A 24,482-nucleotide genomic window follows, 5' to 3' on the forward strand; every position below is an offset into this window, starting at 1 on the left:
AAATATTAGAATCAATTCTGAGAGATAGGATAAACTGCCATTTAAAAAGGCATGGGTGAATCAGGGATAGTCAGCATGGACTTGTTAAGGGAAGGTTGTGTCTTACTAACTTAATTTAATTTTTTGAGGAAGTAATAAGGAGGATTGATGAGGGTAGTGCAGTGGATGTGGTCTACATGGATTTTAATAAGACATTTGACAAGGTCCCACATAGCAGACTGGTCAGAAAAATAAAAGCACATGGGATACAGGGGTATGTGGCAAGTTGGATCTAAAATTGTCTCAGTGACAGAAAACAAAGGGTAATGGTCGAGGGATTGTTTTGTGAATGTAAGACTGTTTCCAGTGGCGTTCCACAGGGCTCAGTGTTGGGTCCCTTACTGTTTGTGATATGTATTAATGATTTGGACTTAAATGTGGGAGGCATGATTGGGAAATTTGCAGATGACACAAAATTGGCCGTGTAGTTGATAGTGAAAAGGATAGCTGTAGACTCCAGAATGATATCAATGGTTTGGTTGAGTGGGCGGAAAAGTGGCAAATGGAATTCAATCCAGAAAAGTGTGAGGTAATTCATTTGGGGAGGGCAAACAAAGCAAGGGAATACACAATAAATGGGAGGATATTGAGAGGGGTAGAAGAAGTGAGAGATCTTGGAGTGCATGTCCACAGGTCCCTGACGGTGGCAGGACAGGTAGATAGAGTGGTGAAAAGGCACATGGAATGCTTTCTTTTATTGGTCAAGGTACAAAATACAAAAGCAGGGATGTAATGCTGGAACTGTATAAAACGCTGGTTGCATACAGAGTACAGAGGAGATTTACAAGAATGTTGCCAAGGCTTGAAAGTTGTAGCAATGAGGAAAGGTTGGATCGGCTAGGGTTGTTTTCCTTGGAACAAAGGAGGCTGAGGGGTGACTTAATAGAGGTGTACAAAATTATGAGGGGCCTAGATAGAGTATTTAGGAAGGACCTGTTTTCCCTAGCAGAGAGGTCAAATACCAGGGGGCACAGATTTAAGGTGATTGATAGAAGGATAAGAGAGGACATAAGGAAAAACATTTTCACCCAGAGGGTGGTGGGTGTCTGGCATTCACTGCCTGGATCGGTGGTGGAGGCAGAAACCCTCAACTCATTTAACAGGTACCTGGACCTGCACCTGAAGTGCTGTAACCTGCAAGGCTACGGACCAGGTGCTAGAAGGTGGGATTAGATTGGGCGGTTAGTTTTTTTCAGCCTGCGCAGACACGATGGGCTGAATGGCCTCTTTCTGTGCCGTAACCTTTCTATGCTTCTAACGTTTCTAATAAGCTGCCTCAAAAGAACTGTACTGTTTTATCAGTAAGGTCGGTGCATAATCAGTTCACCCATGCATAGCATGGTGATGTACTACAGGCCAGTAAGGTCAAGTCTTTTTGAAATGGTCTGTTAGGTTCAGTGAAGGAACCTAAAACAGGAGTTGCCTGTTTATCAAAAGAGGGCCTTCATCCATTCTAGTCAGTAATGGCTGAAGAGTTTAAGTATAATAGGGCCATTGAGGAATGAGTCACTCAACAAATATGCATTTGCAGAGTTCCCTGTGAAGTGTTGGCAGTGATTAAGGCTTTTTTTATTTGTTGGTTGATCAGGTGGTAGCTTTCGAATGCTGGGATTTATGATTGTGATATATATTATGTGCTTATAATTAAGACAAGTGGCAGTGCAGCATTTAAAAATATAAATATCTTTTAACTCTTTAACCGCAGCAGCACTTTCAGCAGCATAATGCAAGAGCGAGGGAAGTGTGTCAGTGAGTGTGGTGCAATGTGTTTGGGTGATGTGACTGTTGTGGTTGAATAGCTGGAAGTGTGTGCAGGCTGTGAGACTTGGGTGTGAGGTTTATAACCGTACTAAGTATGTGAGCGTGAAGTGAAGCTATGAATGTGAGGTATGAGCCGTGATTGATAGAGATTGCTGGTAGGTGAGTGATGGATTGTGGTGCACTAATCAGTGTGTGAGGCTAGTGGTGCAGTGGGTGGGATGCGGCATTTGAAGATTAATTCACTGACCTTGACCAATTGTACGAGGTTATTTAATTTCTTGCAGCACTGCATCCAGATCCTCGGCGACTGCGACGGATATCTGCTCCCATTGCCTTCTGAGTGTTTGTTTGAAAGACCTCGAGGACATCTCTCCTCCTGTCCATCGTCTGCACCAAGGTCTCGAGAGCTTTATCTGAGAACCTTGCAGATCACTGTCTCCCCTGTTGTGCCATTAGTCCGTCTTGTTGCAGGTTGGACTCTATTGCCCAGCCACTTTCTGCACCTTTTGCAGTCAGAATGCACCACCCCTTTAAGAGTTGCAGGCTGGCTTTAAGTAGCGCAGGGTAACTTTAAGTGACGCTAGCCTTGCACAAACTTGGGCCCCCTGCTGAGGCATGCATCCACTCAACAGTGCATTTATCACTGGACTGGGCTGCACGCCCAGGTCATGTAAATGACCAGGCAGCATGAAGTTTGCATGCTGCCTGTATCAGAAGGAATGGGTGTGGGTTAGTTACGCATCGTGATCCCCCCGTCTTTTTTCAGGCCTTATCCAATTTTTCCTCTCGAGTTTCAGCATTGAAAAGAGGTAGGTCAACATCATAAAGCTTTTCAAAGAGACAGCCTCACTACCAGTTATTTATCCGACCAGTATGAAGTGGCACTTTTCAATTTACATGTGTGTCACGACTCAGTGGTAGCCTTCTTGTCTCTAAGTCAGGAGGTCATGTGTACAGTCAGGAAACACTCTAGAGATATGAGCACATAATTTAGGCTGACACTTTAATGTGGTACTGAGGGAGTGCTGCACTGGCAGAAATGTTAAACTGAGGTCTCGTCTGCCCTCTCAGCTGCATGTAACACGTCTCATAGCACTATTCAAAGAAGAGCAGAAGAATTCTCCACATATCCTGGGCAACATACAAGGCTGGAATTTATAAGCTCGCTGCTGATCTTGGCAGCGAGCTTCAAAAATGACAGTCCGCCCATGCAGACTGCACGTCACGGAGCTGCCACAATATTCAGCACGGTGGCTCATTTAAATGGCCGGGACAGACCACACCCCGCCCCCCCCCCCCCCACCACCCCGATGACGTGGAGGGGGTGGGTGGTCTGTCCCTGGCAATGGCATCAGGTGCCACTGCACAGCCGCCGACACCATTTTTATAAGGCTCCAAGACCTACAGTGCTATTTAAATTTTTAAAGGAATACTCATGTTAAAACAATACATTAAATGATCCTGATTCTCTCCCACACCCCCAATAAGCATAGAAGTAATTACCTTCCCTCTCCCCACTCCCGAAAACACTTACCTTGTCTTGCCGACCTTCCATTCTAAAGTTCATCAACTTTAAACATTACCCTTTTCCACCAACCCCGAGACCAATTTAATTAATCTGACCCCGCTCCCCACCTCCCGCACTGTAAAACCTACCTGCTCCCCACTCTCCACCAGTGTTCTGCCTCGGAAACCCAGACGCAGATGCGAAGGTGCGGGAGTGCTGGCCACTAGCAACAATATCACCCCAGAATGGACGGCGGGAGAGGTTAAGTACTTAATTCATTAATTTACATTTATTTAACTATTTAGATTTGCCTCCCATTGCTGTGCGGCAGGGGGGCCACCACGAGGCCTCGCTGCCACCGGCTATATCAGGCCGGGCCTTCCCGGCATCGAGGCCCGTGGCGGGCCCATGCCAGAGGCATTTTCTAGCATCCTCCGCCCCCCCTGCCATGACCCCTGATGTCGTGGGGGGGTGGTATGGGGGGCTGTAAAATCCAGCCCATTATCTCTCAACCAACATTACTAAATAGACTATTCGACACACAAACAGATCAGCCATGATCTTATTGGATGGTGGAGCAGGTTAGAGGGGCCGAATGGCCTATTTCTGCTCCTAATTCCAATGTTTGTATGTTCGTGTGTACTATTTGATAATTTTTCTCAATGCTGATTCGTGGGAGCTTACTGTGTGCAAATTGGCTACCGTGTTTCTCTACATTCCAATAGTGAGTGCATTTTAAAAGTACTTTATTGCCAGTCAAGCACTTTGGAATTTCCTGAGATCATGGAATGTGCTGTATGAATGCTTTCCTAATCCTTGGATTTGCTTTGGTTGACAATTCCTCTGCATTAAGACAGCTCTCTCTTTCATTTGACTACTTTCCTTGGCAGATATTGTTTTTTTAACTGTATTAAACATAAGACAAAATTATGCTGTAGTTACAAAGCATTTGCTCTTTAAACTTCTAAAAATAGGTGGGGATTGTAAATAACAATTTTCTGATGAATCCAGATTTACACATCCTTGATCAAAGTACATTCTGAAGTAAGTATAGAATTTCATTGCTGCAAATCACTTCCCATTCACATTCATTATATAGAATCATGATAGACCAGTTACTCCCCATTTATATCCTTTGGATAGAATGCTGATTGAATTATAATATTTAAGTACAGCATAAAACAGTTAAGAATAAAATGTTCCCCAATGCTCAGTGCACTCAGTGTAGTCAGTGTTTTGCTGAATTTCCTCCAGAGACACCATCACATTTATATTAATGTTTAATATTTTCTGTTCCTTTGTTTAGTTTGAATTTCTGCATTAATGATTTAAAGGCATTGCTGATGCAATGTATTTGTCTGTAGCAATTCAATGTTGGCTTTCAGTTGGGGTGCAAGCATTTGTAGAGCTGATGCAATCCTCAGTGTAATTATATCACCACCTAACTGCAATGATAGCACTGTCATAGAGTCGTACAGCATAGAAACAGGCCCTTCGGCCCACCGTGTCCATGCCGACCATAATGCCTATCTATACTAATCCCACCTGCCTGCATTAATTCCATATCCCTCTATGCCTTTCTCATTCAAGTACCTGTCCAGATGCCTCTTAAATGTTGCTACTGTTTTTGCCTCCATCACCTCCTCTGGCAGCTCATTCCAGATACCCACTATTCTTTGTGTGAAAAATTTACCCCTATGATCTCCTTTAAACCTCCTCCCTCTCACCTTAAATCTATGCCCTCTAGTTTTAGTCACCCCTACCATGGGAAGCAGACTCTGGCTATCTACCCTATCTATGCCTCATAATTTTATATACCTCTATCATGTCCCCTCTCAGCCTCCTTCGCTCCAGAGAAATCAGACCCAGCCTATCTAATCTCTCTTTATAACTCAAGCCCTCCAAACCAGGCAACATCCTTGTGAATCTTTTCTGCACCCTCTCTAGCTTAACCACATTTTTCCTGTAGTGCGGCGACCAGAACTGCATACAGTACTCCAAATGCAGCCTAACCAACGTTATGTACAACTGTAACATGACGTCCCAACTCTTGTACTCAATACCTCGGCCTTTGAAGTCAAGCATGCCATACGCCTTCTTCACCACCAGAGTTCCAGTATGGAGTTAAACAAGACCAAGGTTTGCAAACCCTCCTCCCAGTAGGGATTACAACATTGTATTAAAGGGAATGTGATGGCAAGATTTGCAAAATCAACTGTTATTAATCTGAAGTTTGTAGGCACCTTGAGTCAAGTACTTTTTTATTTGTTCTAGAGATGTGGGCAATGCTGGCAAGGCTGCATTTATTGTTCTGTCCTAGTTGCCCTGCAATGGTACTGGTGGGTCTTTACATAGGATTGCATATGATATACAGCACAGAAACAGGCCATTCGACCCAACCAGTTCATGCTGCCATTTATGCTCCACTAGAGGCTGCTCCCATCTTTCCTCATCTAAATCTATTTTAATCGTCTATTCCCGTCTCCCTCATATGCTTGTTCAGCATCTCCTTCAATGCATCTATACTATCCACTTCAAATAGTTCCTGTGGTAGCAAGTTCCACGTTCTCACCACTCTTTGGGTAAAGAAGTTTCTTCTGAATTCCCTATTGGATTACGTGTTGATTATCTTACACTGATGGCCTCTAGTTATGCTCTTCTCCACAAGTGGAAACATCCCCTCTGTATCCACTCTATCAAAACATTTCATAATTTTAAAGACTCTGTTATAAGAACATAAGAAATAGGAGCAGGAGCAGCTCATTTTCTTCTTCATGACCCACAGCAATTCTTGTGACCATGGCCCAGATTGATTGGTGACTATTTCTTAGCAAGCCAGTTAGCTGTTTATTGTTAGTAAATTGTATATTAAATAATATTGTCAGAATTATTTACATCACATTATTCAGATATCAGGATGTGTAAGATTGTGCTCTGAACTGCAGTGCAAGAGTCTCCATTTTCAACGGCTGTCTTTAGCAGTCCACTAATTCTCCAATGTATGGAAATAAAGTTATCAGTGACACGTTTCTGATGAAAGGTCCTCAGGCTGAAATGTTAACTCTCTTTCTCTCCACAGATGCTGACTTATTTGCTGTGTATTTCCAGCATTTCCTGTCTTTATTTCAGATTTCCAGCATCCACAGTATTTTGCTTTTACATCCCTGAGTCAGGTTGTGACTCAATGTGTGAAACTCTCTGATTCATTGGTGACTACCCTTAGGAAAACCTGAGTGAGCTTATCTTTGACTGTTAACATGAATATCCTAAAGAAGGTGTTGAGGTCAGAATGCAGCTGCAAATTGTGACAAAATTACTTTCTGTTGGATTTTCTTTAGTGTTTAAGGAAATAATCTTTTATCATCTCCACATTGCCAGTTATCCTGTGACTTGTCTAAACGACCTTATGGTAAAATACACTAGGCAGAAATTACTCACCATATAATTACAGAAGAGGAAAGCAGTGTGGGCCATCTTAAATCATCCAGCCAGAGAGATCCGGAAGTACCTTCAATGTAGCATCCGATTGTATTGTAAGTGATGCTTGGTTTTTGCCTTCACTGCTTTATTTGAAATTAACTCCACATGTTGATCACTTTTTGTGTGAGAAGTTCTTGATATTAGTCCTAAAATTTACTGTTTGCTGGTTCGAACCTAAATCCGCTAGCTCTACTCCTACATTTTACTTCAAAGTAATAATTCCGGGTTAACTTTTTCTATACCAATAACCACTTTATACACCTCTCTAAGATCACCTCTCAGGCCTTTCCTTTCCAAGCAGAAAAGCCCCAGCTATCCATTCTTTCCTCATAACCCAAATCCCTGAAACTCAGGATTAACCTTGTAGCTCTTCTGTGCCCTGGCTGCAGCACTCAAGTATCTCTCTTGTCTCTTGGAGACCAGAGCTGGAAGTTGTATTCAAGGTATGGTGAATGTTTAATGCGGCTGTATGACATTCCTCTGTCTACTATTTTATTGGAAGCATTAAAAACAGGTTATCACCTTTGCTAAACAGCAGAGAGAGAAATGTCATATGGCTGCATTAAGTGCCCATCTGCCAATGTCACTAACAATAATTCCTAGACGATTGAGTGGAAAAGAACTGTTCCATTAAAACGTTCAAGTGAAGATGAAGTGTCATGTGAGTGATAAATGTTTATCCCTAAATATGCTCCAGGAATATGTTTTTTGAAGTAAAAACAGAAAATGCTGGAAACACTCAGCAGGCCTTGCAGTACCTGTAGAGAGAGAAACAAGGTTAAAATTTTAGATCACAAAAGCAAAATACTGCAGATGCTGGAAATCTGCAATAAGAACAAGAAATGCTGGAAATACTCAGCAGGTCTGGCAGCATCTGTGGAGAGAGAAGCGGAGTTAACGCTTCAGGTCAGTGACCCTTCATCAGAACGGATGAACAGAGTTCTGATGAAGGGTCACTGACCTGAAACGTTAACTTTGCTTCTCTCTCCACAGATGCTGCCAGACCTGCTGAGTATTTCCAGCATTTCTTGTTTGTATTTAACATTTTAGGTCGATGGCCTTTCATCAGAATCGGGAAAAGTTAGAAATGTAAGAGTGTTTATGTCGGTCAAATGGAGGAGGGTGGAAAAAGAACAAAAGGAAAAGTCTGTGATAGGGCGGAATTCAGGAAATGTTAAATGACAAAAAAGTTGGTGGGGCAGAGCCAAAGGGAGTAGTAATGGGACGAGTAAGAAAGAAAAGATATGTCCAGAGGAGGTGTGAATGGCAGAATAATGAACAGCTGCCATCCGAAAGCAAAAACAAGAGAAAAACAAGATTAAGACCGAAACATGCAAAGAAAAGAAAACAAAATGGGGGCGGAGATGACAAAACCTTTCCCTATTCTGATGAAAGGTCATTGCCCTGAAACGGTAACTGTTTCTTTCCCACAGATGCTACTGAGTATTTCCACTATTTTCTGTTTTATTTAAGATTTCCAGCACCGCAGTATTTTGCTTTTGTGTATATGTTTTTGAAGATTGTGAAACATTTGGATTCTTATTCCGCCTCCATTAAGTCTGCCATCTTAGCACTGTCAATGGCTGTGAGATCCCCTTTAAGCGTGTCTGTGATTTATCATTAATGTCGCAGGCTATTCAATCTCTGTTCAATTTTTGCTGGACTTCAGCGCCTCTGCAAACTACAAGAAATCAGTCTGCAGACCTCCAGGGAACTGACCCTGCTCCACACTCAAAACTGCTGCTTGCCAAAGATTGGAGTTCCAACACACAGGACTGTTGTGGGATTGGACATCCCATTTGATTACAGCCATATACCTTTGTAGATTGTAATGGATTAACCTCTCCACCAATCCTACTGGATTGTAGATATATACCCTAAATTTCCTTGTTCCCTTTACCGCTATGCCATTGATACACCATTATTGTGTCAAAAAGATTAAGGAAGTTTGTGTCTTGGTGCATAATGCAATTAATGTGCCATTATTATGCTAAATGCAAAGTTTCTCAATCTTTTTAACAATGCAAATCTATGCCTGGCAAATACCCTCAAGGTTCATTTGTATAAATGTATTGTTCAAGTACACAAAAGTTTCCTGTTTCTACAATCTGTGTAACTTTATTCCAGAAAGAATGGTCCAAAAACTCTTTGTAACCTCAGGCAAGTCTAAGTGAGGAGTTGGGGAGCTGAAAAGGGCAACAACTTCATTTACTGATTCCTAATTTTTTTAACCCCTTTCTTTACATTGTGTGAATCACTGACACCGACACTTCATTTTACCATCGTGCTTCACTCTCTTTCCAGAAAATAACTTTGGGATCTCTGGCCTCTTCCACCCCCAAACCTAGAATTAGATGAATTATGGATGAGGAATGGCTTACCCCATGGTCTTACCACTCAAAACATCATAAAGGAGGAGGAGTGGCAACAGCAATATATTGAGACAAGGAGAATCAGGCAGCTTGGCAGAGGATAGATGCCCAACTAGGTGTGACCCTCCCCAACATGCACACAGGCCACGCCTGTCCTATGAGGACTATAAGAAACTGCCCATCTGAGAGATACGCCTCTCCAAGGTGGGTCCTCTCAGCCAAACTCAGAATGAAGATTTGCAGACTCACTACAACTGTTCTCTCCATGACAATTAAATTTATAACAGGGGGTCTGTGCAACATTAACCAGGAAATTAACAGGGCATGCATCCAACTACTGGAATTCATCCATTTTGGCATCAACCCCCCAGGCAGCATAGGCACAGAGCCTGGCATTATACCGGGTAGCTGGATTTCCCAGGGTGCAGAGTGCCACAAGAGCACAGATGGGGCTAACTAAGGAGCTGCTGAGATAAGTGAATATGAAGGGTTTTGATTCCAAGGAAGCCTCCCTCATCTATGATGCAAACCAGAACATGTCCTTACACCTGCACCAAGGGGCATCATTGACTAATCGACTGTAATGGAGGTATCTCAGTTTTACCTTCTACGCACCATAGCAGATGACCCCAAAGCAAATCTCTTTGCCCTAGCAGGAGTATGCCGGGAATTCTCAACTTGTGCAAAAAAGCCCGAACATACTGAAGGGTCTATTTCCTGACATGCTGTAATGTTCATAACTAAAAATCATGAGACATCTGCCCAGTGTATTTCAAAGCAAGCATGCATTACATTGCAAGCTAAAGGGGTTGTAGATTGTGTGTGAGGATAAGTTTGCCAATTAAGGGGTCTGTGACAATTGTGGGGAGAGCTGAAATGTTTAAGGGCTATGCAAGACAGTTGGTGTGCACTAGAAGAGTTGTAGGTGTCCATGTCCAGAGTGTAGTTGGAAGAGTTAGTAGTGCAAAGTTTTTTTTTAAGAGGGTGAAGATTGTGATGGCTCCCAGGCTGGGCGAGGAGGCAAGGGAATGTGTGGTCATGTAACACTCTTGTCTGTTCTGGTGAAATGTTTTCACTTCTTTCTGCAATGTTAGTCCTGGATGAGAGGCAGTGCCAGTGCCAGCACCTTGCAGGTGGCACAGCTGATGTTGGTGTCTGGCTTGGTGAAACAAAGGCCCAGGTGTGTAAGGCATAACTTTGCAGTGCAACAACTGCATAACAAGGTCGTAACTGGCATCGAGGGAATTCAGGGCTAAAGAGTCCATTCAATGAAATCACATTAAGCTTAATCAAACATTGAGATGCATCTCTCATGGATTTTAAACTGAAACAAGTTGTTTTAATTCAATATGATTGTGGTCAAGGCAGAATGGAATACTGTGTGCAGGTTTCAGCATCTGACATTCAACCCTTCAAAGGTTCAGGGAAGGGCGAGAAGGATTATTCCAGAACAGAAAACAAGTTCTGAAAATAAGATGATGGATTGAACCTTTTCTCATTAGAAAAAAGGAAATGCATTATCCAGGTCTTTAAAATGCTGAAAGTCATGAATAATGTAGATGGAAGCAGGTTATTTAAGTTAAACCTTCATTGTAGGCCTAGAAGGCATGAGCGCAAGCAAAACTATAGATTAGATTAGGAAGCTAGTTTTTTTTTCAGCTGGCGCAGACACGATGGACTGAATGGCCTCCTTCTGTGCCGTAACTTTTCTATAGTTCTATTGTTCTATTAGAAGAATTTTTATCACCCACAATGCAGTGCTACATGGGCTAAACTTTCAAAACAAAAATGGACAAATATCCAATAAAGAATTGGATTGAAAAATGCAGAGAAATGAGTAGCAAAACCAATTTGTCCCCCAAATACTGTACAGGGAATGATTCAAGTCCTGATGGGGTTCTGGTTGTGGGAAGGTGATTTGTGGAATTCAACATTGCATGAATTAAACAGTAATACAAGTTGAACCTCTGGGCATTCCTTTAACTTTAGCGGTCAGGGAGAGATTTTATTGAGTTTTCTCTTCTCAGGAGTTGTCTCTGTGGTTATTTGCCTCCCTCATGAAATTTAATAAATTGGGCATTGTGGAAATTATACAAAGCTCATTGGAAAGATATGCCAAATTTTCTGATCCCATGCATTCTCATGTTTTATATTTTAAGTTGTGAGCCTTGGATTAGTGGTAGTATTCTTGCCTCTGAGTCAGTGTGTGGTGGGTTCAAATCTCACTCAAGAGACTTGGGCACATAATCTAGGCTGACACATCAGTGCTGTGCTGATGGAGTGATGTCTTCCAGATAAGATGTTAAACCAAGGTCCCATCTGTATGCTCAGGTCGATGTAAAAGAGTGCATTGTACTATTTGAAGAAGAGCAGGGGAGATCTCCTGTTGTCTGGGCCAACATTTAGCCCTCAACCAATACATAAGACAGATGATCTGGTCATATATTCCTTTGTGGGAACCTTTGTGTGCAAATTGGCTGCCATGTTTCCTACATTGCAATAGAACTACACTTCATTGGCTGTAAAATGCTTTTGTTCTGGGGACATGAAAGTGGTATAAGTGCAAGTCTTTCTTTATACAATGGGGTCAAAATTCTGTCTCTGATCAAGGGCAGAGAGTGGATGGATCGGCTGCCCATAGATGGAATTTGGGGCAGAATTTTGTTCTTTCAGATTTGTATCTTGTTTTCTCTAGGTAGCCATTTTCTGGCAGTCGGCACTGAGTGGCTTGTCACTCACCCCCCATGCTGAAGGAGGTGTCTGCATTGAATCCTGGGAATTCCACCCAGTAGTCCTTATAAGACCTCATATGCCTAGAGCTGGTGTAAATTCTGCTGAAGCCTTTTGAAAGGCCCCAAAAGTTTAAGATCAGTTATGTTTCTGAAGAGTCAATCAAAGACTTTTTCACTATTTTTTTTCAGCCCAGGTGGGTGTAGTAGAATCTCAGGCACTGCCTCGGTAAGCTGCTGTCCTACAACAATGAATTGGGCTGGGTGCCGCTGAGGTGCCCTTGCAGAAACTCAGCCCAACCAGTCAAATTACACCAGTCCTATTATTTGGGACAGCTCAATAGATTCAGGCTAGGATAGATGGGGACTTCATTACACTGCACTTATATCAGCAGAAATGCCCCCCCCCCAGTTTCTAGACCATGATGTAGAACAACATACGCTTGGAGAGGCCAACAGTAGAAATCATTCAGTGTGCAAGAAAACTTCCAACAATTCCTTGTGTTCTGGGGCTAAAATAGAATCGACTATCTCATGGAATGCAAAAGATTTTTGCCTCTTTGCTCCTATCATTTGCTTGATTGCTATCAGATAAACTGTTTCCCAATCTCTCTGACATAGCTCCCAAATTTTGTAGGAACACAATTTTCCTTTGAAGTAGTACATGGGTGCACTAAAAAAAGTTCATAATTTCCAAATACTTCCATGGTGAAATATGAACCAACAGTTTGGAGCGTTTGAAATTTGTGTATAGGGCAAAATATTCTCCTGCCTTTAAAACAGGTTCAAGAGCAGTGAGAACTAGTCAAGTGCTCTTCTTACATAGTTGTCTGAAAATTAACCTCCTAAATGGCAGGTAGAGTAAGTGTTGTCCATGTCTTTAAATGGCAGATGTGTGTAGCAAGGAGAGTAATTTCAGTGAGTCAGATCGTGAGAGGGTAAATCTGTGTTTCTGATTGATCTTCACTTCAAGGAAAACCGTCTTTGCCTTGAAGTTTATTATCTCTATTAAAATATTTTTACAAATAACCAAGGCATGTTATTCTGGGTAATAGGCCTGTTACCTGCTCATAAAGAGATATTTTTCCCCCCATTACCAAAGATAGCAAGAAATATCATTCCTCTCTCTCACAGAAAACAGCATGTTCAAGAGGGTCTGATATTCACTACAACAGTCTTGCCAGTCACAATGCTGATGTCCCTACTGTGTAAGATGGAGAAAATATTCAAAGAGCTTTTGAGTTTAAATTATTACAATAAAAACGCGGTAGCAATTATAATAAGAGCAGAGCTCATGCTTATTAAAATAAGAATGTGAAAAATATCAGTGCAATTGCCACATTATTCTGGTTATGATTGCTATTATTTCAGAATGTAATGTCCAGAGATCATTAAAGCCAAGTCACCTGGGGAAAGGAAAGAAAGTTTGAATTTTAAGCAGGAATTTTAAATAATGAGTACAGGGGGACTTGAGAAAGAACAATCGTTTTTACCAGAAAAATTAAAAGTCACAAAATTGATATGTGGCTGGTTGCTACTGATATTAGCATCACCTGATTGATGTACCGAGGTAAAAATAAAGAGGCAGATCCTGAGTCCCATTTTCATTTTGCTGTGTCCTAATTTTCAAGATAAAGATGACAGAGGGTATCCAGTATGCCTACATGGGTGATAGAGTGCGATAGAGAAGGTAATAGTGAATGGTATGTAAGAGTAATAAAGAATGTAAATTGGAGGCAATACAAGAGTGTTACAGACAAAGTTTACTATAAAATAAGTTCTAATACAGTTAAGTTCTTTTTCCTCAGAGATATTGGGGCCAATTTTAACTCGGGATGTTGGGCTGGAGGCAACAGGGAGCTCAACGTGAGGCCGGGGCCATTTTACGTCCCAAGCCTCATTTAAGTATTCTAACACTGGGTACTCGAGGGGTACTGTTTGGCTTCGTTAGTACTGGGAAAGGGGTTTGGGTGAAGATCATGGTGCTGCGAGGAAGCGAGACGGCCAGAACTGGGGCGGCAGAACTTCTGCTCTTCCTGGCCCACAAGGATTCCACATAAAATTTAAAGTTTTTAACTCACCTCGGCCTCTTCAGTCCACATCACGGACTCCTGCCATGGCAGAGTCAGGGTTGATCCTGTGCACACCTCCCGAATCTCAAAGTAAAACTGTTGTTGTGACCCTGAATGCATCATCAGCTTTTCCATATAAAGTCGGCCCCCACCTGCCTGTGGCATATGGTCCTCGCATGCCTGTTCAGACATAAGTTATGATGGTGGGGGTGTGATGCCGGGAATGTGGTTTGACACCCCACCAACATCTTAACCACCCCACACCTCACCCTGCTTGCAACATTCCCATAATAATGTAAACATTGTGCCCATCAGGTTGTATCCTGGGATGCAGGAATACCTGAAAATACAGCACAAGCTGATCTGGGCTTACTCACTGCCACGATGAAAAGAACTGGGCTTTCTGGCTACCTATTGCTTCTGGGCTGGGATTTCATGAACTGTAACAATGTAAAACGTATAACATGGATTCATTCTGAGAAAAAATCAACATTCCCAGAGGCCTTACTGTAGATAGATGCCTTGAAAAAGACATTCTGCCTCCCATTATCATTTCCATAGAATTATGAAAATATTACAACATGAAAACAGGTAATTTGGCCCAAAATCATGTTTTGGTGTTTATCCTCCACACAAATGACAGTCTCTATCCCAACTGTCCACTCTGTTCCCATATATTACCCTTTCATTCAACCATCTATCTTGTGTGTTGACATGGTGTCTGCTTCAATCACTAACTTTAACAGCGTATTCTGCATAAAAATGTCTAAATCGCCAGCATTTATTCTCATGCCTATTTTCCCATATTTGAGACACCCGAATCACTGGAAGCAATCTGTTTCTATCTATCCTGTCCCAGTGTTTCATAATCTTAACCACTTCTATCAGATCACGAATGGAAACAGCACCAGTTTCCTCATATCAGGCAGCATCCCAGTGAATCTCTGCGGTACCTTCTCTATTGCATAGAAACAGAGAAAATAGGAGCATGAGTAGGCCATTCGGCCCTTCGAACCTGCTCCACCATTCATTATGATCATGGCTGATCATCCAACTTAGTAACCTGTTCCCGCTTTCGCCCCATACCCGTTGATCCCTTTAGACCCAAGAGCTATATCTAACTCCTTCTTGAAAACATACAATGTTTTGGCCTCAACTGCTTTCTGTGGTAGCGAATTCACAGGCTTACCACTCTCTGGGTGAAGAAATTTCTCCTCATCTCAGTCCTGAAAGGTTTACCCCGTAACCTTAGACTATGACCCCTGGTTCTGGACTCCCCCACCATCGGGAACATCCTTCCTGCATCTACCCTGTCAAGTCCTGTTAGAATTTTATAGATTTCTATGTGATCCCCCCTCACTCTTCTGAACTCCAACGAGTATAATCCTAACTGACCCAATCTCTCCTCATACGTCAGTCTCGCCATCCCAGGAATCAGTCTGGTAAACCTTTGCTGCACTCCCTCTATAGCAAGATCATCCTTCCTTAGATAAGGAGACCAAAACTACACACAATATTCCAGGTGTGACCTCACCAAGGCCCTGTATAATTGCAGCAAGACATCCCTGCTCCTGTACTCGAATCCTCTCTCTATGAAGGCCAACATACCTTTTGCCTTTTTTACCGCCTTTTGCACCTGCATGCTTACCTTCAGCGACTTGTATACGAGAACACCCAGGTCTCGCTGCATATTCCCCTTTTTCAGTTTATAGCCGTTCAGATAATAATCTGCCTTCCTGTTTTTGCTACCAAAGTGGATAACCTCACATTTATCCACATTAAACTGCATCTGCCATGCATTCGCCCACTCACTCAACTTGTCCAAATCACCCTGAAGCCTCTCTGCATCCTCCTCACAACTCAGCCTCCCACCCAGTTTTGCCTCAACATCTTTCCTATAGTGTGGAGCCCAAAACTGAACACAGCAATCCAACTGTGGTTTTACTAAGGTTTTATATAGATTACCACTGCATCGTGAATTTTATATTCTACATATTTCCATAAAACACAATATCCCATTAGTTTTGTTTAAGACCTCACACACATGAAGTGTTGATTCTAATGTCTTGTGAACCTGAACAACAAATCTGTCTCCCAGACCGTAGCCTACCCGACTCTGTATCTACTCCTTTGTGGTTTGCAAAACTGGCATCTCATAGTTTTCAATTTTCTCTCTTTGGGAAAATCATTAATTTCTACTTGACATCTCCCCATTTTCACGTGAGACCAAGTGCGCTGCATATTTGGCATACTGCGTTCGATCATTCTATAACCTTGTTGATTGAAATGCCGGAGTACTGTGTCACCAGGCTGCCTTTACTATTGACTGATGTTGGAGGAGAGTCTATACAGATCAACAATGCCCAAGGCACATTGCTGATCTGAAATGCTGGGCTGAAAGATCAGTTCAGCTGCAACCAGACCCAACAATATAAATGTAGCAGCAGCTTTAGGTCACCAGTACCACCGATGACATTGCTAACACTTTGTACACTTTACAGAGTTGCTGCTGATAGTGCTTTTGCTATTGGAGGCAACGCTGTAAAGTAAATAGGGAGGCAGATGCTTAAGTGAGGATTTTTATTTTGGATTCACAGTGGGAGAAAAAAAAGGCTTAAAAAATCCATACTAAAACCAGTGGATTGGATGAAGGCTACCTGCTCCTTTCTGTAGCCCCCCCCCCACTCTCTGGAGCATCAGAGAAATGTGGCGGGAGTGCCAACAATTTAACGGATCACGAATGGAGCACCAAAAGAGCTACTGCTGCTTAAGATGGATCTCCATATCAGGAACACGAGCGAGGATGGGAGAATGATGAATTTTCAGGTGTTTTGTTTGATAATCTATTGTAGATCTGGCAGTATTTTGGAGATTAAGTGGGTGGGGTAAAATCTCCAGTAAGACAGATTGTTCTACAGATTGTAGAATCGGTCTGTTCTACAAATGAGTTTTACGAGTCAAATATCCTATCTTTATTCCCTGCTCTCTTTCTCTATTTCTTGCACTGTTGCAGCAACTCAAGAATATATTTGGATGTTCATTATTTAGAAAGCAGTGGGACTGATAATATATTGGTTTATTAATAATTCCTTTCTATTTTCATAGGAACATTCTTGATGTGGATACCTTCTCGAAGTCAGATCCTGGTAAGTGCAATAACTTAATTTGTTATATTAAGTTCAAAGGTTATGTGTAGCAGCTTCCCAGACATGGGGTTAATTTTAACCCTCAAAATGGGGAGGGGGCGGTGGGGATTGGGGTGCATTGGCTTGGGAGGGGTGATAGGAAGAATTGGTGCAAGAGAGATTGGAATGGTGGATGTTGTGTCTTCTTCTCCTTGTTTTAGCGTAGCCTATACACAAGGACCAAACACGCAGAAGGGATTGGTTAACACATAACGTACGTTCTTTATTTTTGACTATTCCGCACATGTACAACTAAGGATTATCTTACACAGGTCTGGTCTGGACAACTACTCTCTACAGACTCACTCACAGAGTAGAAGTCATATACTACATAACATCATTTCCTTTACACTGTTGTACATAGAAAACATAACCACACCTTCTTAACGGTGTATCACAACATCCCCCTTTATCCTATATAAAGCTTATTCCCCTTAAATAAATAAACTATAACTATATACAATACAGCAGACAGTGGCAAATTACAAATATACATCATACAAGGCTGTAAACACAAAACTCATAGACTCATAAGAATCGATAACGCAGTGATGGTTTAATCATATGCTCTGTCTTGATAACTGTATATCTGCTCTCAGATTCTGAACAGTTTCACATGGACTCTTCTCCTTGGAAGTAGTGTGCGTAGACTTTGCTTCAGACTTGATTTTAGATCTCAATGGCAATGAAATCATGCAGTTGTCCAGGATCATGAACTTCTTTGATCTGACCTCTATTTTGTCTCACTGTCGTACTGGGTGTAATAACGTTGTATGGTTCCGGACCTACCTTGGAAATTTCTGCTGGATTCCACATACCATTTATAGGATGTTTATTCTGATTTGCTGTCCTACTGACCGATTGGGAAACTCTCCACCTGTGTGGCTGTCATGTATGACCTTCATTCTCCCCAGTTTGTCCAAAAGTACGTCTTGGACTTCCGGATTGATAGAATAATGGCAGCTTGGTAGATTTGTGTGTACCTGTCTCCCGAACATCAGTTCTGCCGGAGATGGAATGGTAGAACTTAGAGGAGTTGCTTTGAGCCATGCTATGAGCGTGGCTATATGGAGATCTTGATTAGTCTGCCTGCCCTTAAGAATGAGAGCTTTACTGTACGGATCATATGTTCAGCTAAGCCGTTAGATCTTGGGTAATGAGTTGAAGAAGTAGTGTGGTCTATGCTCCATTTCTGACACATATCACGGAATGGTTCTCTGGTATATTGAGGCCCATTGTCAGAGATTACCTCTTAGGATGCTCCAAACAGACTCAAAATTGGACTTAATAGGCTGAATTTAGTGGTGGCAACAGGGCTTCTGGCGCCATGCGAAAAGGCGGGGGGAAATCCTGCTTCGGTCATTTGGAGCTGCCCCGGCTTGATCCTACGGCACCAGGCCAGTTAACAGCCTGGTGCCAGAAGCCCCATCCTCCCTCCTCCAAGAGCTACTGGCCAATGAGAAGGCTGGCAGCTCAGTAATATTGGCAGCACCACCGGGAGCAGTGGCTACTGCCGGTACTGCACCAGACCTTGGACTCAGGCCCAGCGCTGGTGACCCAGACCTGAGGTAAGTGAGGCAGGGTCGCCGGGACCAGTCTGGCAGGCCCTGACAATGGAGTGGGGGAGGATGGGCATTGAGTACAAGGGGAGGGGGATCCAGGGAGATGGGTTGTTTGTTGGCAGGAGTCCTTCATGGACCGCAGATTGCCCATGGAGGAGGTCCCCCCCCCACCCCACCAAGCCCAAGCTCACAGGGAGGTCACCTTGTTTTACCTTGACTCGAACAAATCGACCCAAAAAGATTGATCTGATGTATGTTGATCTCACACTTGTGACTATTAAACACAAGCCCCTCTCTCCTTGCTGCTTGCTTGAGAGAGTATAAATTGCGGTCATATTTTTGTTTGGTCTTCCCCACAACAGCAATGTCGTCCGCTATGCAGACACATCCTGGTATTTGGCTGGTAATGCAGTCCATGTTCTGTTGAAAAAGATCTTGGTTTATGGAAAGGCCTAAAGGAACTTGCTGAAAACAGTAACGATCAAACAGAGTGCAGAATGTAGTCAACTCCTGGGAGTGTTTTGCCAGGTGGACCGACCAATATCTGTTTTTGGCATCAAGTTTGCAAAAGAACTGTGCTCCTGCAAGCCTTGGGTTTAGTTCTTCCAGAGTAATGAATCTTGTGTGGGCAATGTTTGAGTGCCCTGTCCAAAAAAACATGGATAGCTCCATCCTTCTTGATGACAAAGGTAATGGAACTACACCAATCAGTGTGCTCTTGTACCTTCCTAACGATTCCCAATTCCATTTTGTCAAGCTCAATCTTGTGTTTGCTTTGTATGTACATGCTGCACTTGTGGGGTGCATCAATTGACAGTGTTGAATAATCACAGAGATGCAATGAGGCGTCCCCTTTGAAACTGCCAATCCTGCCGAAATAGTCAGGATACTGTGAAGTAAGATCACCAATGGAATTGATTAGTCTGTCTTCCACGATCAGTCTGCTTCCTGTTGATGGCTAATCCCATGTATTGTAACTATGGTTAAGTCCCTACATGCTTGTAGGCCTGAAATTGCTGGTCCAATAATCTGAACTATATAGATACAATACAACTGATTGTATCAACATTTTAGCATGGAACCCAAATATGGAATTGCTGACCCATTGTATGCTGTAAACTGGGTGCTTGCAGGTGTCATCATGACTTGTTAAGTGTTCAGGTACATGTTCTTGATAATTTGAAAAGGGAGTTTTTTTAATATTTTATTTATAGATACAGCACTGAAACAGGCCCTTCGGCCCACCAAGTCTGTGCCAACCAACAACCACCCCTTTATACCAATCCTACATTAACCCCATATTCCCTACCACATCCCCACCATTCTCCTACCACCTACCTACACTAGGCGCAATTTACAATGGCTAATTTACCTATCAACCTGCAAGTCTTTGGCTGTGGGAGGAAACTGGAGCACCTGGCGGAAACCCACACGGTCACAGGGAGAACTTGCAAACTCTGCACTGGCAGTACCCAGAACTGAACTCGGGTCGCTGGAGTTGTGAGGCTGTGGTGCTAACCGCTGTGCCACTGTGCCACTTGTATGCACCACTGTGCCACTTGTATGCACCACTGTGCCGCTTGCCCCGTATCGACTTTTGCTCATAGGACATGTTTACCTTCTTTCCTGGGACATATCATCTGTACAGATGCAAATACATCCACTGCTGCGATGGAATCAATACATTCACTGACATTCACTGTGTGAAAAGTGTGTTCCTTACATCCTGCGGAACCCTGATCACCATCATCGCCATCTGTATGGCCATTTCCATTTGCTATTTCATGGATTTGTCTGCTTTTTATCCAACATGGTTCCTATGGTTATTAGGGTGTGGTACCTTCTTGTTGGTCACTTGACTCTTGCCATGATTCTTGTTCAGGTTTGGCTCTCTTGCTCTGTTGGTTCCAGTGCTCCTTTGCACACATCATAGAATGCCAGACAGCTCTTTGGCGTATGTAGGAGTCTGCATCTCTTACAAGTTTTTTCAGACTTCAAAACCTTGGACAATGTACCAAACATTGGGGTAGAACACAAAGATTGTAAACTTTGTTGTCCTGCAACAATTGCTTCATACCTGCGTTCGTCTTTGACTAGTGAATCAATGGTGTAACCTTTAGGTTCTCTCCAGAAGATCCTTCTGGTATGCCTTGATTAGTATTGATGCAATGACAAATTCAGTGATTCGCTCTGCTAGTTCTGCTTCTGAGATGTCGCAGTCACGTCCCTTGTTTTGACACCTGCTTACAAAATGATAATAGATTTGTGTGGTTGCTGATGAAAAGACTCAAGATAGTGAATTTAGAAATTAAGCTTGAGCCTGAGTTGATCTTCCAGCACAGATCAAATCTTACTGGAATTTTAAAATTCCTCTTCTTTGAGCCCAGATGTATTCAGGTGGTGCAAAGCTACATTGCCTATCGCGATGTAAATATTCACAGCTTGCTTGTCTGGCTCAGATACTGCCAAGTTGATGAATCACAATTTGACTTGCTGTTTAAACAATTTGAACTCGGAGACAAGGTCATCCATTTTCCAGCTGATGGATGGAAACTCGGTAGTCATCCTTGCAAGTTTTCTGAGGATATCAGCTTTCTCCGAAGTTAGAAGAAACTTCTTTGCTGCTCAGGAAAAAATTTACTGCAGCAGTAACTGCCTGTAATTCCACAAGTTGCCAGAGCCCAGTAGAACGGTATTGTCAGGCTTGGCGTGCCGTCTCAAGGTTCACATACTTTCTGGCGACCCCGCCCATGAAAGGTGGTTTTGGCGCGAAACAGCACTTTGACCAAAAAGACAGTAACGGTGCTTTTTTTTTTTACAGCCTTCAGAACTTGCCTGATTCCCTTGTTCGATCGCTCGACCTTAGCACAATCACAGATATGGCTTGCTGTGTCTCACTGCTGATCCGGTGGCCCGATATAGCTCCCAGTGTCTTTGCCCTAATACTGTTATGGCACTAAGCCTTTCGATGCGATGTATAGAGGTTTTGCCCAAACGTACAGATTTCCTCTGTAGGTCCATAATATATTCCTGTACGTGAGTGGTGTCTGAGAACTGGACTCCCTGTTGGAACCAAGTCCTTTGCTCTAGTCTGTGACAGTCCGATTTTGCAGCTAAAGTGCAAACAACCTTACCTTACATGAATGCAGAGCTGCCTACACAGGCTGCCGTTGTGTTGCAAACGATGCAGTCAAAAGTCAGGTTCCCCATTGGAGAATCTTCTAATGTCAGTGAACTGGCACCATGTTGGAGAAGGTGGAATTTAAAATTGAAAAATCTCCACTGCTGCCACCATATTATGTTTTCTTCTCCTTGTATTAGTGTGGACTATACACAAGTATCAACCATGCATAAGGGATTGGTTAACACATAACATAGGTACTTTATTTATGACTATTCTGCACGCGTACAACTAGGAGTTGTTTTACATAGATTTGGTCTGGACAACTACTCTCTGCAGACTCACTCATAGATTAGAAGTCACATGGCATATTGCATCATTTCCTTTACATTGTTGTACATCAAAAACATAACCACACCTTCTTAAAGGTGTCCCACAACAGTGGGTGGGGAGGAATTGGAAGGGTTGGAGGGGTTTGTGTCTAATGGCTGGGGAGTAGGTGACGTGGGTAAGTGGAAAGGCACTTGACTCCTGGATTCAGTAGTCCTCGTTCCCCTCCCTTTAGACATTGGGTTTCCCGGGACCCAGGAAACCCAGTTGGCCAGGGTTAAATCTAAAATGGTGGTTAGTTCTGAGGCACACAGTCTCATTATAATATTTAAATGACCAGCTCACCTCCTCAGAGAGGGTTGGTTGCCCAACACCACCACCTCCCTGCTCACCTCCTTTAAAACTGGAAGTGGGTGGGTTGGAGATGGGTGGGGGTCGGGTTTCAGATTTTTTACATCTTTACATGCTACCCGACCCAAACCCACCCATTTTTGGCGATTAAAATCTGCACCCCCGTCCCCATCGCTGCATCTGGGACCTGAATGAACAGAGCAAACAATAGTATTTCTCCTTAACCAATCAGGTTTGCAAATTAAACTGTGCAGGGATTGAGAAGGAATTGTTAATTATGGTGGACGAATTCAATGGCAAAATGTCAAATCAGGTAATGTGAGATTGAGTTAAGAGAGAGCGAGAGAGAAAAGAGACAGAAAGGAAAAGTTATCAATAAATAAATTTGGCATTTTTAAAATCTCCAACAATTAATAAGATTGAGATTCCACACTTGTAATAGTTAATTTTCAATGCCAGAGAGATTGATTGGCAGTAATTAACAATTATCACATCGTTAATAGGGTATTTAGACTTGAAATGACTTGATTTACTTTCTGTGGCGAGTTTAGTTCATTTCTACCATGTAAATACCACAACTTCACACTATTGAATGCATTTCAATGGTGAGGCAGACAGCGAGATGCTATTTTTGCGATGCTAATGTTGGAAAGACACACTCAGACAGCAGCTTTTGGATATTGGCATTTAACCGTTCATTTACCCTTATCTGATGTTGCTGTACCATTTGCAAAAAAGTAATGGCGAGTGCCATTATCCTCACCATTATTTTGACAGCCAAATCTGGACCAATTAGCTCAAGTTTTTCACTCATAGAAAGAAAGGGACTCACAGGGAAGGAGAGAGCGAGACAGAGGTTTCATAGTGTGTGGTATAGCCACTAAATCATATGTTCTATCATCCATGTACTGTTGAACTGCTAACACTTACATTAGAATAAGACACTAACCTAGTAAAGTTATAGCACAGGGCTAGCTGCATGCTAAACATCAAAAGCAGCAGACTATAGACAGAGGTAAGTGGTTCCATGACTAATAGTAGCCCTATCAAATACAATCAAGAGTGTAGGTGGACAATTATATAAGTAATGAAAGTAGGAGGCTCTATGAACATCCCCATCCTTAACTGTAGCAGAGTCTAGTATATGAGTCAAAAATACAAAGTGGACAATCCTACTCAGTGTCCTCCTGAGGTTATCCACCACGGCCACACTGTATCTGCAGTGTGCATTATCTACAGGATGCCCTGCAGCAACGGTTGAAGGTTACTTTGACAGCACTACCTGAGCTTCGTGATCTCTACTATCGAGAAGTACAAGAACAGCAATGTCATCAGAACACCAACACTGCAAGTTCCCCTCCAAGTCACACATGTTCCTGTCTTGGATATATATCATCATTGTTGTTGGATTAAAATCCTGGAATTCTCCACTATGGCAGCACCATCACAAAGACTGCAAATAACTTGTAAAATACTGGATAAAACTGCCAAAACTTCCACAGCTAAATGTGGTACTTTGAAGGGATGCACTTCCCACTGTGCTAATGAGAGGAATACTTGCTCTTGTGTCGAATATGGAATTAGAGTGTGTTGATGCTGCTATTAATTAAGGAGGTTGTCTGTGTTGAAGAATACAGTAAATTTATAGACACCAGGGTTTAACATCTCATTATTAGAAGAACTGACCACAGAGAGGTAAAGAAAAGCTGTCTGCTAATATTTTTAACACTGGGAGTTGCTGATTCAAGTGAATTCTCAAGCTAAATGATTGACAGAAAGCAGTTCCAATTCAAGCATTGCTTTGCCTGAGAATCTAAAGGTCAAAACCTTCTAATTGTGAATCTTTGCCAAATATTCTTCTTGTGTGGATTCTTTCTTATTCAGTTTGTGTTGCCTCCTTGTACTCCTGATATTTTGATGAATATTGTACAGATGTCATAACCTGATGTCAGTTCATATCATTGATGTCCATA

At 42.5% G+C, this 24,482-nt stretch overlaps 1 protein-coding gene across 1 annotated transcript in view; it reads left to right on the top strand.

Annotated features, from left to right (window-relative positions):
* Positions 1-24,482, top strand: part of LOC137380207 (copine-9-like) — a 427,604-nt gene that overhangs the window by 47,586 nt on the left and 355,536 nt on the right. The window contains exon 2 of the mRNA XM_068052008.1: positions 17,066-17,106. Within this exon, the coding sequence (XP_067908109.1) occupies positions 17,066-17,106 (41 nt within the window). The remainder of the gene's footprint in view (positions 1-17,065; positions 17,107-24,482) is intronic.

This window comes from Heterodontus francisci, chromosome 19, assembly GCF_036365525.1.
Source record: "Heterodontus francisci isolate sHetFra1 chromosome 19, sHetFra1.hap1, whole genome shotgun sequence".
Lineage (NCBI taxonomy): Eukaryota > Metazoa > Chordata > Chondrichthyes > Heterodontiformes > Heterodontidae > Heterodontus > Heterodontus francisci.